Source organism: Brassica napus, chromosome C3 (genome assembly GCF_020379485.1).
Source record: "Brassica napus cultivar Da-Ae chromosome C3, Da-Ae, whole genome shotgun sequence".
NCBI lineage: Eukaryota > Viridiplantae > Streptophyta > Magnoliopsida > Brassicales > Brassicaceae > Brassica > Brassica napus.
In genome coordinates, this window is record NC_063446.1 from 52,516,446 (window position 1) to 52,532,224 (window position 15,779).

Consider the following 15,779-nt stretch of genomic DNA (forward strand, 5'->3'; position numbering starts at 1 on the left):
AGGAAACTTGAGGTTCTGCAACACAACATTACCCAAAGTCTTGTCGCTGCTGTAAACTTCTTTTTGAACAGAATATACCATGATCTTTTAACCTTATTTTTGAAGGTCTTCTTCAGATATATATATCTTAAAACAATTATCAATGTGAAAACAAATCCAATAGCTCAATGTGAAAAAAAATCCAATAGCTTGTGCGGAAAGTAAACTAAGAACTTTGAGTCTGTAACAAGTCGAAAACATATTGGTCTTTATGAAGTTCAATTCCTCAGATTCCCCAATCTCCTTCGAGAACTTTATGAACCCTTTACTTGTTTGATTGTAACCCTAACATGAAAGATACTTTTTTAAAGCGATACGAAACAGATGAATAAATTGAAAAAAAACTGAAGAGTAAGATTGAAGGTACCTTCATCTTGGCGGTGTTCATGGCAATATATAGATCTCTGAAACTTTTAAAACCTTAGTTATACTGAATACGAAGAAGATGATGAAACAGTGATGGATGCGATCATGGGAGTGGAGAGATGCCATTGAAGAACTTTGAAAGCTTCGGCTGCGGGAAGATAGATAATTGAAAATGAAAATTAGGGTAAACGTGTTTCTACGCTTTCTTGTTTTTTACTTTTTTCTAAAATTTAATTAGTATATATTATATATTTGAATTAAATTTAATTGGTTTAATCGAAGGGTAATATGGTATTAATATTAATCTAAATCCTATTTTCCCAAATAATCATGAGAAAGTTCTAAAGAGACAAACCTAAGTTCAATATGTCTCATTTATCCAATTTTCCCTATTTTTAATTTTTATTATTTAAGCTCACCATGCGCAAAGCGCAGGTGTTATCCTAGTTGGAAATTAAATTGCAAATACTACTAATACTAATTGCTAAAGCCTAAAAAATCATAATAGTAGGGAAAGAAATAACGTGTTTATTTCCAAAAAAATAACTAAAGATTATTTAACTGAACGTTTACCTGCGTAATACTAGGTTGTGTAATTTTCATAATTCATATTTTACTAAACAAAATGTATTGGTTTCTCACATTTCATTACGGCTTTAGCTAAAATGTTAATTTTGCAACTTCTTTGTCAACAACTTTGAACTTTTCTAACACACACGTTTGATCCAACTGGCTGGTCTTTTTCCGTTTTGGAAGTTTCCAACCAACATTCAACATGAAATGCGTAGAAATGTAGAAATTTCTTGATTCTAGATTATGAAGATGAAATTTGTACAACCATTTGGATTATATTTGTCAACTCAGAGAATGTATTTTGATTAGCTTTGTAGATAACAATGTTAAACATATATATATGCTACATCCAAATGACTGAACACCACATATCAAAATATACCAAAACAAAACTGTCATTAAAGTATTTAATTTACACAATTTCAGTAAAACATATTTTATTAATTTAGAACACATACAAAATTATATTAATTGATATCATTTTAGACAATAATAATTTTTATTTAAGAACCGTTTATTGTTAATCTATCTATCTATATAAAGTATTGTTTCATTAATTCATGTATTCCGGTGAGTTGGGCTTAATTCTTTACACATACATTTTGAAGTGTTTTTGTTCCATTGAATTTAGGCTTTGCATTTACATTATTTGGGATTCATATTTTCTTATTTATGTTTTCTGAAAAACAAGAGCCCAGCCCGAATGAAAAGTAAACAACTGGTTTTTCACGACGTTGTGGATTCATCTTCTTTCTTGATCTGACTTCCTCATATAGGATTCATCATGAGACGAATCCATCGACGCTACGAACCTACGCCATTTATGGAGTTTCATGAAGTTAGGTTAGAAGAATCTTCGCGAAGAATCTTTAGGTCATATTTTGTTCGCGTCTGTAGACATTATTCTACTCCAAAACGTTACAGATTCATTGATTCATCGACATTAAGAACCATCTTTACTCCTCCTATAGGCGGTGTATATCACCTATAAAAAGGTCAGACCTCATCTCATGAACATCATCCTCTCAATTCCTAAAAACATTAGAAACTTATTTTTCAATTTCAAGTTCGACTTCGAAACGAGAAGTCTACAAGAATATTTAGACACAAAATCTGAAACTAAGGAAGATGAAGAATTGAGACTTTCCCAGAATTAAGACTGTTCTTAAAACAAAAGCAATAAGCTCTTTTCTCATATATTGCAATTGTTCTTCGTTGATATTTTTCTCACAGGTGGCCAATTCTTATTTGAGATTCTAATATAAAGCAAACATTGTATTATTGTTGTCAATGCGTTGACAGAGCAAGCGACGGAAAGCGAACGGGATTAGATACCCTGGTAGTCCATGCCGTAAACGATGAGTGTTCGCCCTTGGTCTATTCTGATCTGGGCGGAGAGCAACGGAAAGTGGCGGAGAGCAACGGAGCATACTCGGTGGAAAGAAACGGAGGAAGCAGAAGAGAACGACGGAGAAAGTAGCGGAGAGTGTGACGAGAGATAGCAAAGGCAATTGTTACAGTTCAATCTGGCACAAGGGAGGTTGATCGGCTCTCGAACAGGGTGAGTTTATAAGAGCTGCAAGTATATTAATGAAGAAAGACATAGAAAGTGAAATCCTATCAACTGGAATCAAATTCAATACATAAAATTCTTATTAAAATTGATCTAGATCGTTTGAATATACAAAAACGCAGATGTTATGTTCTAGAAATTTTCTATCAGTGTTGTTTATGTGCATAATGAGTTTTTGATCAATCGCCTTTTTGTGACTTGAAACTTGATTGTGCAGAAAACAGATATAGTCTTCTTCTGGTTGAAGTTCAGACATTCAAACAACTTAGTAAAGAAAGATCTGAAGAAAATTATCTGAAGGGAAAGGGGGGCAAGATAAGTCAATGTTTTTCTTTAATTAAGAGATTGCCATTCTTTTTGATGGATGTACTTGCGTTTATTTTCTGTATACATTCCAACGCATGATATGATCAAAATTCCACCTCATATGTACATGTAAAACAGGTCACTCTACAAAATAGTTACTAATATCTTAGCAGAAAAAAGTGAAACAATTTTTTTTATGATCTTTCTCAACCCTTGTTTGAACCGAGAACTGTTGATAAACTAGTGAAAAGAAGAGACGAGAACTCGTCGGTGGATCAAGACAAAAGCATTTATTAGATCAGAGAATCGTTCGGTCGATTTACAAATAAGGAAATAAGCGGTAGAAAGCAAACCGGCAAAAGCTAGTTCGCCGGAAGGTACAAATCGGCGAGAAAGAGAAATGAAACCCTAGTTCTAGCCGAAAGTAAGTCTGTTGTGATTTGCGGATCCTTTTCGTTGCCTCTTGCTTCTCCTTTTATAGGCGATCGATCAATAACCTAATTTGCCTCCGCCTGATGGGCCTTACATCAGTTGGGCCTAGATATCGGGCTGCTGCTTCGAGTCGTCGAGTCGACTGCTTTCAATCGCTCGTTTGATCGACTAAAGTAGTCTTGAGTCGAGCCGATCGGTCGCTCGCTCGCGAGCCGGCAAGCCGAATCTTTTCCACACGGTTATGGGTCAGGACAACTATCATGTGGGCCTTTTGGGAGGGTCAGACTCATACCCAACAACCCTGCTGACGATATGAATCTTATCCAATTTGATTGGCGCGTTTGGAGGCTTTCCAGTGCCTCTCAACAATTGGTTGTCCTATTTATGGTTGTTGCATTTTCCAATGCCTCTCAACAGTACGCTTTAGGGTTGCTGCATTTTCTATGTGTGAAGTTGCTAAGTAGAGAAGAAGATAAAGAGTGGAAAGAGCTTGACACAATGTTAGTCTCTCTTATGAGATTATGAGATTTTGTAATGTTAGGACTCATTGTCAAATCATGGGAATACGTTTACTTACCAGTTACATTGCAGTCCTTTTTTCAGTCTTCCTCTTGCAAATTTGTGAATTTGATAAAATGAAAAATGGGTAATGGTTACTGCTTTGATCGAAGATATGTTGGTTTTGCCATAAAAATATCGTATAGTTTAATGATTGAATGTTCCTTTTGATGTGTGTTTCATAGAGTTCTTTGAACATTATTTTCGTTCTATATTTCCAAGATATCTAAATTTAACAATTTTGTCCCAATTATTATAATAAGTTGACTTTCTAATTTTCAAACTCCAAATAGGAAGAAACGCTTAGAGCTTATTAAACAAAAGTTTCGTAGAATATCGAAAAGAATGGTAAGAACAACAAGATTATGTTATTTGTTATGAATATTAATGTGGATGTCCATCATAGGCCCATAAGTCCATGTTCTAGAAGGTTCTAAAGCCTAACTTTGTATTTATATGTATATAGGTATCGTTGTCTACGGACTAATAATAAGATTAACTATTCTCTCTTTCTCTTGATTCACAACACGTTATCATCACGAAACCCTAGCCACCGAATTAGAGAACCCCACATCCCTAATAAGTGGAACATCCAGAAGTATGTTCACACTAGAAAGAGACTCAAGGAGTCATTTATAAAATAAAACGAGGGGATTTAAAATCAAAAAATGTTTGAGACACTAAGTAAAGGGAAATGTTGAATACCTTCAATAAAAAGTATTACCCAAGGCCTATTGTATTGTACTACACAATGATTAGAAAATGGAGATAAATGTAATAGTAAACCAGAAGTTTACTGAAAATGTAATGTTTGGCAAACCGGTTATGTCATTCCGGTTTAGTAATGATGCGAAAGATAATCATATGAACATTCGTTGAAGAACCAGGAGATTCTTACGAATGATCTGCTATATTTTGCTTGCTTACAAGGCAATATAAGAATACAGTTTTCACCACTCAAATAGATTTATAATCTATTTATACAAGGGGATGTTTGTGGGCTTGATCACCCACTGGTGGACTGATCATCCACCATATGTTTATAATTAATGCATCGACAAGAAGGTCGTATGTATCCTTGTCATAGATCCACAATCTGATGTTTGCGAGACTAATTGGTAATACTGGTGAAATCACACTTTGGTGATTATTTTATGCATGTATGAATACATGATGAACATCTTGTAGCTAATGTTCATATTTAAGATGCATCAGCATTGATTTGCATAATGCCAAAGAGTAATTAAGAACTCTCCCCATCAAATTGGTTTTGGGTCAGAAACCAAAAATCCACATCTAGAAAATCTGGATAAGTTGTAGATGCTCCACAACACCGAAAATCTGGATAAGTTGTAGATGCTCCACAACACCGCTAAAAGATGAGACTTCAAAGGAGGTTATGAATATGTTGGATATGATCTCCCTTGATGATAAAATCTTGAAGATTTTATAAAATTTATTTAAAGACTCATAGTTAGTCTATCCAACATTAGGGGGAGAAAATAAACAGCTGGAGAATGAATGAGTTGAATGAATTATCATTGATCATCGGAATAAAGAGCGTAAATAAGAGTCCAAAATGAATGTATGGAGATAATTCTATTACAAAGATTAGCATATGAGTTGCCAGACTCATTTACTGGCCCTAAGAAAGTGATTAAGTCACAAGTACCAGCTGTAAATGCTCCAGTTAAAATGAATATCCCAAAAGGACAATTTCAAAATGCTACTGAGTCTGAAGAACGTCTAAAGCGTGATAGACCTATCGGTTCTAAATATAATAATACTCAAAAAATGAGCATGAATAAGAATGGCAGAATCGAGGAATGAAAGATTAAAGATCTCGAGGAGAGATAGAAAACATGACAAGAAAGAAATTCAGGTACCTGAGAATAAAGAAATCTCAAATAGCTATATCATGTCTGGAACGATATGGAACCGATACCAAATCGACGTCGTAAATACTTATGCATGCAATGTAGCAGTTGATGAGAATGAGGATCATGAACCATCTATTGAAAAGTGTACACAATATGATAAATGACCGAAAAGAGAAAGAAACAACAGATGCATAGTTTAAATCTCTTTGAAAGAGAAGAGTATTCGGACCGGTAGTTCGTACACCTAATGGTGTAAAACCAATGGCATAGAAACATGTCTTTATATGAAAGAATAGATGTGATAATGAAATCATGAGATGTGATGTTGTAATTTCACAAAAAAAATGATCACAAAGACCTATAATTGATTACAAAGAAACACATCATGTGGTGGAAGCATCAACTTTCAAGTTTCTTTAGTCTGACAACAACGAAAAAGAATTAAGAGCCACTGGAACAATGAAATTTATGTTAAGGATCCAAAAGAATATAAACTGCAAGAAGCAGTAAACCCCATAAGGATTTGGACTGCTAGAAGCAGTAAGTGCTAGTGCTCGAGAACATTACCGTGCATATATTGAGCATATAAAGGAAATAATTTTTGGTCATGAAGTACCATAATATTAGAAATTTACTGATCTCTTTCATGACTGAAAGATGTGATTTTGCATGACAAGAAGGATAGTCATACTTGTAACTTTTATAAGAAGCAAAGGGATAACTCGTATGTATAAGTATGCATAATGTGAAGGTTTAGGAGATTGTCTATAAGAGAACATTTGGAAATGGAATCCAAATAGACCAAGATATGACCTTTTGTGTGAAAGAAATGTTATGGACAAGAAGTCCAATGGTTTAAAAGATTATCTGACAATCAAACGAGTTTATTCACTAAGGATATGCTTATAGAAATTCTTTAAAGGATGATATATATGATGAGAATACATCTCCCGAAGATGATGCTTTCAGGGGGAGAATATGATGATGTGTGTGGTTGTACTCTTTTTCCTTATCATTGGTTTTGTCCAATTGGATTTTCTATGTCAAAGTTTTAACGAGGCAACAAAGAACACGCAAATGATAGATACCTTGAGAGGAATGTTATCACTTAAGTGATAAAGATATATCAATCTTCTAATGTATTTTTGAGACTAAGAGAAGGAGAAGAGAATGATCAAGGTCAATCATACTTGAAGAAGAATAAGAGATGAACGCATTCCATTCGTGTAACAGAATCAAAGGTCGAAAGTTTTCTAATCAAAGGAGACATTATAGATGGAATTAAAATATGAAATTGGTGTCCAGAGAAAGTTATTTGAGTCTATTTTCATCTCTAATTTGAATCAAGTCATTCTCCATGATAAAACTCGAGATATGACTGTTTTCGTGGGACATGTACAAGCTATCTCATAATACCTAATTTCGTATGATATTCAAAAGATCGCTTGATATTTCCATCTTAATAGAGACAGATCGGTGCATAAAAATAGACATATATGTTATCTTAGATTTCCAAGTGGTTTGAAGTCATTTTGTTCTACGGTCACCAAGATATTCAAGTTTTAGTGAGGAGTGTCAAATCTGCAAAGAGAAGTGAACCGGTCCAACTCCAAGAAGAATGAGTTAATTCATCACATTGGATTGTGTCCTATCATATATCTCAAGTTATGTTCTCATCAGGGGGAGTAGATGCGCGTTGCACTCTTTTTTCCTTCACCACGGTTTTTTCCACTGGGTTTTCCTGGTAAAGTTTTTAACGAGACAGCATCATACGCGCTTTAGGACTTATTTTGTATAATACACATCCAAGAAAGAGTGTTATGAATATTAATGTGGATGTCCATCATAGGCCGATAAGCTCATGTTCTAGAAGGTTCTAAACCCTAACGTTGTATTTTTATATATAGATATCGTTGTCTACGGACTAATAATAAGATTAACTGATTCTCTCTTTCTCTTGATTCACAACATTATTTATTTACTTAAAGCCTTCAAAATCTTCATGGTAATTTTGAATAATGCGAAGTTGTAGTTGATTTTGTGCTACACCATATATGTAATTATTTTAATACATAACATACCCAATTACAGTATATAGAGATTTTAGTTCAATTTGACACAAGTAAATCATTGCATAAAAAATATAATATATACATGCAATATTGATTATAAATTATTTAAATGATAGTTGAAAGTTCTGAATAAAATAATTCTTCAACCAATAACCTCAGCATGGATTTCCTTGGTATCATGTTAGTCACTCTAAAATGAAGTTTTTTGAATCAAAAAATCAAACAAAGAGGAATTGAAAATTTATGAAAGCCCCAACGATAAAACAATTTATAAGTAAAGCTAAATGTTTTTAAAATCTACATAAATAAAATAATTCAAATTTAGTGAAATACATAACATAACTAGAAATACTAATAAAAATATATACATATAAATAAGATAAAATGAAAATAATTAAATCCAAGAACTTATTGCTTATTTTACATTTCATTAAAGAAAGGTCACCAAAAATTTTAAAAGAGTGAATTTAACTCTTTCGATCATTAAACTCTCTCTAGATGAAGAAAGCTTACAAAATATTGAGGGAAACCATGAAAAATACATAATGAGAATATAGATTTCAAGAAATAATCTTAAAATTAAAAAATATAACATAAAAATTAAAAAGTAAAAAATAAAAAATAAACTTATTTTCATGATATAAACAAAAGATTAAGGTCATTTATTCAAATAAATGTGATTTTTAAAAAAAGTTACATCATGATAATACAAAGCATAAGAAGTATATATTTGCTAAAAATAGAAAACTAGAGATGTAATACAAAACAACATAAAAATAACATATAAACACATAAGTAAAGCATATGCGCTAAAAAATAAAAGAGAATAATACCACCAAAATAATTATAACATAGTTTCATTAAAACAATCTCAACAGTTGAATTATGAAGTTTAGTTAATCGTAACGAGATAGAACTCGAATATCATTTTTAATCGAAAAGGATAGTCAAGAATGTTGAATCACATAAAATATATAATCAAACACTTTCAAATAAAATCTCGCAACTAATGATGAAAACCATTTAAATTCTTAAAATATGTTAGCCCAACATTCTTCTCTAATTCAAACTATTTTTCCAAATCAAATTCACCAGTATTGTGTACTATAAATCATCTCCGGAAGCATACAAAATAACTCATATCACAAAGTCAGCCATGTTTGGTTCGAATGTGGGAACGAAAGTAAAACACGATCTAAACATATTTAAATAGCTTATCTTGGTTGTTTTATATTGTTTTTTTAATTGTTTTTGTTTTAAGAGAAAAAATATCAGTTACTTTATCGTTTGACATAACAACTATAATATAAATAAAAACCACAACAGAAAATATATTATATTATGGTGATAACTTTTTTAATCAACAGCAAATTTTGAGATGAAAATAGGACTATTATCATTGTTCAAAATTAATTATATATATCTAATATATATTATATAAAAGGTGCATTTACATCAAAACAGACTTGACGAAGTGGAACAAAAATTTGAAAAGATAAATTTTCAAATATCTGTGAAAGTAAGATAAATAATATTTAGATAATGGGTCTGATTAGTTGGGTTGTAAATGCATAAATTTTATTGTAAAAAATCAGTCTGTAATTTTGAGTGACATAGTTGTGAGTTATTTGATCTTGCAAATAATACAATTTTAAACAGCAATTTAGAAAAAAAGCATAAAAATATATAGGATTGTAAATATAAAGATATAAAGGGAGGGGGGGGTCCATTAATTACTTAGAGACTAATTAGAAACAAACGTTATAAATAAACGCTATAAATAGTTTTAAGTGAAATAAAACATGTATACAATTCAACCAATTAAATATCATAACTAAAATTTAATTAATTTTTGTTTATTCTGCTCTTCACCTTATATATAATTTCCAATAACAAAAAATTGGATACTAAAATTTTTGAATTGCATAAGACAAAAGTAATGAATGATTTAAAATTATTTTATATTTTTCTATAATTACTTATATTTTTATAATAGATTCTAAAATTTATATATTAAAATAAACATACTAAATATATAATCAAAATTAAAATTTAAACAAAAAACTCGGACGTACCCCGGACCGACCCTAGTAATTATTAAAATAATCGCTTAAAAATCTTGGAGAAAAGCTCTTATATCTCTAATTTCTTATAACTCTTAAATAATCGTTTTCTAATTATGGATTTCATTCAAGATATGATTTTTTTTTGGTCAAACAAGTTAATCTGATTTCAAGTTCAGTTTTTGGGCTTTATGGTTATGTGGAACTTCACTTAAATTGATTCGTATTTGTTTTTTTTTTTTTTTTGGATTCATTAATTCAATGCCATTGGATTCATTAATTTAATAACATCCCTTGTTATTTTTTTTTTCGACAAAGCCATTGGATTCATTAATTCAATAACATCCCTTGTTGTATTTTTTTCGACAACTCCCTTGTTATATTTCAAAACAATATAAAAAACAGTTTGAAATTCAATTTAATCATTTAAAAGTCTCCAAAGAAATGGAAAAGTGGAGTTGTCATCACACAAGTTCAATCGTGTATGAGATTTAAGGACTACAAATTTGACGAATCAGAGTTTTTATATGTTTGAAAACGTCTCAGCATGTTTAACTTCGAGTAATGTTTAATAAGCAGAATTAGAGGTTTGATCAAAATAAAATCTAGTTTAGTTGGCACAATAAAAATTCTTATGCCTTTGATTTGAATAAACAAAAAAGATATACATTTTTCCCAAATCGTGCCATTTCAATGTTCTAATAACCATTTTCTCATATTTCAACGTTGCCTAATGCCTGACGAACTCAAAAATCGAAATAAATTGGTCTATTTCTCCTATAAGCGTCTAAAGCATCTGAGTTCATAAAGAGCAATCGACGAGTCGAAAAAACAGTGAAATACAACCCGATTAAACAAGAAGTCGTGAAGCTGCGGCATCAGTAAAAAAAGCCAAGAACCTTGCCACCCACATTCTTTCTCCTTGCTTCTTCGTGATCCATGATTCCAGCTGAAGTAGTCAGGACAATGTAACCAAACTGCACAAAGAACATGGAGTCTTAAGACCCGATTAAACCCTAACAGGAACAGCAAAATTGACCAAGCGAATCGATATAATTATATATATATATATATTTGTTTTGGCTATTAAAACAAAACAAAAACAGTTTATTCACGATGTGAGATCTTTCCTTCCGATTTGAAGTTATAAAGAGTACTTTCAAGAGGAGGCATAGAAAAGATACAGATTTGATTTACGCCCGCAACGGAACAAGAACAGCATGAGACTTGCTGCTTTGATCTCTCATAGGCATTAACTTTATGCTGGTGGTGGTATTTTCAACACAAAAAAATAGAGCGTAAAATGCAAACAATATTGTCTATAGACCAACAACGAACCTGTCGGGAAGGAAGAAGACGAGCGGTCCAACCCTCAATCTCCTTGACACCAACATCAAAACGAGGACTGATAACACCACACTTGTTCAGCCTTCCATTAAGCTCAACGACGATCTTACCAGACCTGTGGTCATCAACATACTCAAACTCCCCAATGTAACCTACCAATCAAAAGAGTTGGAACAAAACATCATTACACATGAAACTATTATAGGAAGGTTAAAAACGAAGCAAGGAAACTACCATACCGTGCTTTTGCATGACGATAAGGAACTTGATGATGACTTTGGAAGAAGGCCTGATCATAACCTGCCTCTTTCCCCTCTTCTCTGCATTGTACATGCTCTTCAGAGCGTCGTTTAGGACACTGATTCTCACCATTCTTCAAACTGCAAATCAGAGAGAGAGAGAAAAAATCGAGCTTAACAACGAATCCTTGTAAATGATACTGGCATTTCCGAATACAAACTTCATAATATAAAGAACAAGTATTGGTCCAAAAAAAAAAAAGATAAAGAACAAGTACACATCAATTCAAGCATTGTTACAAGAATTTGATCCAAAAGGCAATACATCAAATCAAGAAAGTCGTTTTTGTTTATTTGAATTTTCTGACCTTGAGATTGAAGTAGCAGCCGCGCCGACGCCTCTCGTTAGTCTGGAAGTAGAGATAAAAAGAAGAGCTGGAAGGCGGAATGAAAACTAGGGTTAGGGACATGATCCACTTGGCCTTTTGTACATATATATTCGGCCCATTGTAGTCCGTTATGGATATCTTTTTCTAACATTCCCCGTTAAGCCTTTCCGCAATCGAACGGTTAATATTAAAACATGGCAAACTTAAAAAAAAAAAAAAAAACACAAACGTTTTTAAAACCGGATAATTTTTGAGTCACGGTTTAATATAGTTCGACTGGATCAAACCTGGTTCAATAATCTCGTTTATATGTTTTTAGTACATAAATCTAAAAGTAATGTTAGTAAATATGATACATAATTAAAGTATAAATGAATTTCAAACATAAAACATTATAAATATAAACTAGTTTTATGTTTAAATGAATGGTTTATAGACTTTTGATAGTTTAAGTGGTTTTTATCAGTTTAATAATCTTAAGATCCAATCCGACTACTTGATCGGTTCATGGTCGAACCAATTTTAGATCCAACCCGGCTATGTAAACGGTAGGTCAGTCCGATTTTAAAAATACTGGTTTTTAGCTTTTAATTTTTCTTACAATTCAAAATAACTAAATCCCTATTTTTTTTCTCAAAATATCTAATCCATGTCCAAAAGTTTTGGTTAAAGATTTCAAACTGTTTTTATCCTTTATAAACTTCTGATACTAATTTATTTTCTCTTTGATTTTTTTCGAATCTTTTTTTTTCGTTCTGTTTTTTTTGTCTTTGTTAAGATTTTGACTTTTTTTTCCAAAACCCTTCATTGGCAACTAAGGTAATGAAAAAAAAATCATATAACCATGACTTCATGCGTTTAACAAAGAAAAAACACATGACTTCGTATGAGGGATTCATGATCCCATTCAGAAGGGGCCAACTTTCTAAATTTACAATTATTTTCTTTGAATTCACAAACAAGAGCATAAGTATTAACATACTGTTTTGTGGAATGGAGTTACTTGTGTCGCTTTGGATCAATTTTATTATTTTAAAACAAAACATTCTTGTTATATACCCATGGGGAAGAGTCCAAGGACGATCAGACGGCCCGGAAACAAAAACACCAAATCCGCATGGAAACGCTCATCAAAACGTAAACCAACTATCAACCTAGCATCTGAACAGGTAGAAACAATCTAATGTTCTCGCGGAGGCCTCCTAACCCTTTAAGGACAAGCTGGAGTTGGAGACGAACCCGAAGAATCGAATCCGACCTCAATAACAGACTGCACCATGAGAATCAAAGCTATAACAACCTAACTAGCCGGCAGAGAAATTAAAAGCGAGAAAGAAATAAAGGATACTACCTTGTCGCTCGCAGAAATGAAAGTTAGGAAGAAAAATAAACACTATTTATAGGAAAAAAGCGAGAAAAATAGGAGCCGGGCGCTTCACCACCTCAGCAACCTCACAACTAGATGGGCCTAATCACAGCTCACGATGAGCATCCCGATAAAGAAATCATTTGCGATCTCACAAAGACCAACAAGAGACTGTACGTAGGGACTTATTGTTGGAGGTGGGATTTGCACCTCCCCACTAATGCTCAGCCTGACTTGAAATAAAACTAATTTAGCTCCAAAATCCCAAAGCGCTAAAGACAAAACTAAACAAGGAAAACGACAGCTCGCAGCGAGCTCGCGTATGCTCAAGGAAGAATCATATTGACCAAGTCAAACAAGTACGATTAGCATTTAATGTTTTTGGAACGAGGCGAACTATATCCGCGTCGCAGGAAATATGTGATCTCACCTGACACAAAATATGATCTCATTAGCAAGGATGACGAGTAGTCTCTTGTCTCATTCATACTACCCTCCACTATCAAAAGAGCTTTGTCGACCAAACAAGGGACCGGCTTTTCTCTCAATAATCTTAGATAACTTACGACCTCAATTGTTATTGTATAGCGTGCTCGATTCTGATATCGGCCTCGCCTTGCATTTATAATCTCTTTTCAACCTCGATTTACATTTAATATAGGTGAGATGTCCGACCTACTTTTGTCCCTTAATCATTCATAATACAAAAGAGAAAAGAAACAACCTACTATGGACTTTAGTTTCTATAGAGGCCCAAATCAAACTAGGCTTGGGCTAGTTTTGTTAAGAACAAAGCAATTAGTGAACCAATCATCCATTCAATCATCCATTAGGGAGTCATGTTGTAATTAATCAACGACAAAATCATTTTTAAAGATTTTACTAGAGCTGGACCCGCCCGACCGGAGATATGTTTTTTTTGTTTACGTAATGTAACTAAATATTTTTTACACCATTATATAATCTATAAAAATTATAATAAAATGGTGGCAAAAATACATCACATAATACATATATTGTTGTTACATAATTTCACTAATAGTAAAAGTAAAATGATTTATATAACTGTAAATGTAAATATCAGGCGAATATTTGTTTTTATTTAACCGATCTCATTTTTATTTACCCGATATCGAGTTGGCTAGTGCTAAAGGAAATGCTAGTAGCCTTTCATTGGTCGGGTTTGATACACGTTGGAAAGAATTATTTACAACATTTGGGTTCCAATTAAAAAAGAGAAACCACTTTTTCATTTTTTAGAAATATACTTTTGTTTTCTATTAATAATATAATATTTATTTATTTTTCACGTATTATGTATTTTTTATTATGACATTACGTATAATAATTAAAATATATATTTTTTAGTTTATTTTTAGTTTATGTGTGTGTTTTCCATAAACTAAAATATATATGCGAAAATAATATTTGAGATGTTGTGATAGGTTTTTAGTCATAAATGATATCCAACTTGTTATATAAGTAGTCTTAATTTTTAATTTCTCAACCCGATATAAAAATATTTGTCATGCATTTTTAGTAAAATATTTATATCATACTTATTAAAATGAGCAAATTATTAGACTGAGTAATTGCATTTCTTGTATTTTTATTATTATCAAATTAATTTTATTTTAAGTTATTGACTTTAACATTTTATTATATGTAGGATTTTTATTTTATATAAACTTTTTTTTTCTTTTTTTAGAACATTGTTATCTTGTCTAAATGTTTTTCTTTACATACAAAACTCGAAGAATATTCTTTTGAAACTTTCCCTATTACAATTTTCTCATAAGAAAAATCTTAGGTGTTTTTAATTTTTTTAATACTAATACTTAAATGTAAATGTTATTACCAAATCTAATATTTCAAATCGTTACTAAAGAAAAATAATTTAAGGTAAAATTAAATTGAACATATGTAATATCATACATAATTTAAAAATAATTTTCTAATAGCATTTTAGTTATATATATCTAAAACAATATCGTCAACTAAATGGATTAGTCAAATTGGTTATTTAAAAAATTTAATTAGGTACAAATTTAGAATTATCAAGTAAAATGGATTTTTTTTAAATATGTTCTCATTATTAAGTTTTTATTCCCAACTACGGCATATCCTTTAAATTTTTTAAATATTGTTAATTGATTTCATTAACAATAAAATTTTAAAAAATGTAATAAACATTATTTAATAGAGGATAATACCCACAAATTTATGGAAAGAGGTTTTCTTCTTTGCATATTAAGGTTTATAGTATTAATGTGCATTAAGTGTAATATTTATCATGAATTTGTTGTGGAGTAGATTTAGGAAAAAAATTAATTTAGATTTAAGTTTATTAATTACTTCAATGGCATTGTATTGTAATTAAGTTGTAAGTTTTAGGGTTATTTCTTATTTGTATTTCTATTTTAATAAAATAGACTAGACCTTGATCCGCGTGACCGCGCAGATATAAATTTCCTGTTTTTAAATTTTTATTTGTACTAAATGATGTATTTGCAACATTTGGTGATACTACATTCATTAAGTCATGATTTTTGTTTGTGTTAAACCATCTATTGTGT

The 15,779-nt window shown here is 31.5% G+C and overlaps 1 protein-coding gene across 1 annotated transcript; it reads right to left on the reverse strand.

The window, feature by feature from the left end:
• Positions 1-10,613: 10,613 nt before the first annotated feature.
• On the reverse strand, positions 10,614-11,945 carry LOC106372668 (40S ribosomal protein S15a-1). The gene is made up of 4 exons (XM_022698252.2): positions 11,817-11,945; positions 11,449-11,589; positions 11,201-11,361; positions 10,614-10,839 (listed from the first exon to the last, which is right to left on the reverse strand). Exons 2-4 carry the CDS (start codon positions 11,579-11,581, stop codon positions 10,741-10,743), a joined length of 393 nt encoding a protein of 130 aa, XP_022553973.2. The 5' UTR covers positions 11,582-11,589; positions 11,817-11,945; the 3' UTR covers positions 10,614-10,740.
• Between the last annotated feature and the right edge of the window lie 3,834 nt (positions 11,946-15,779).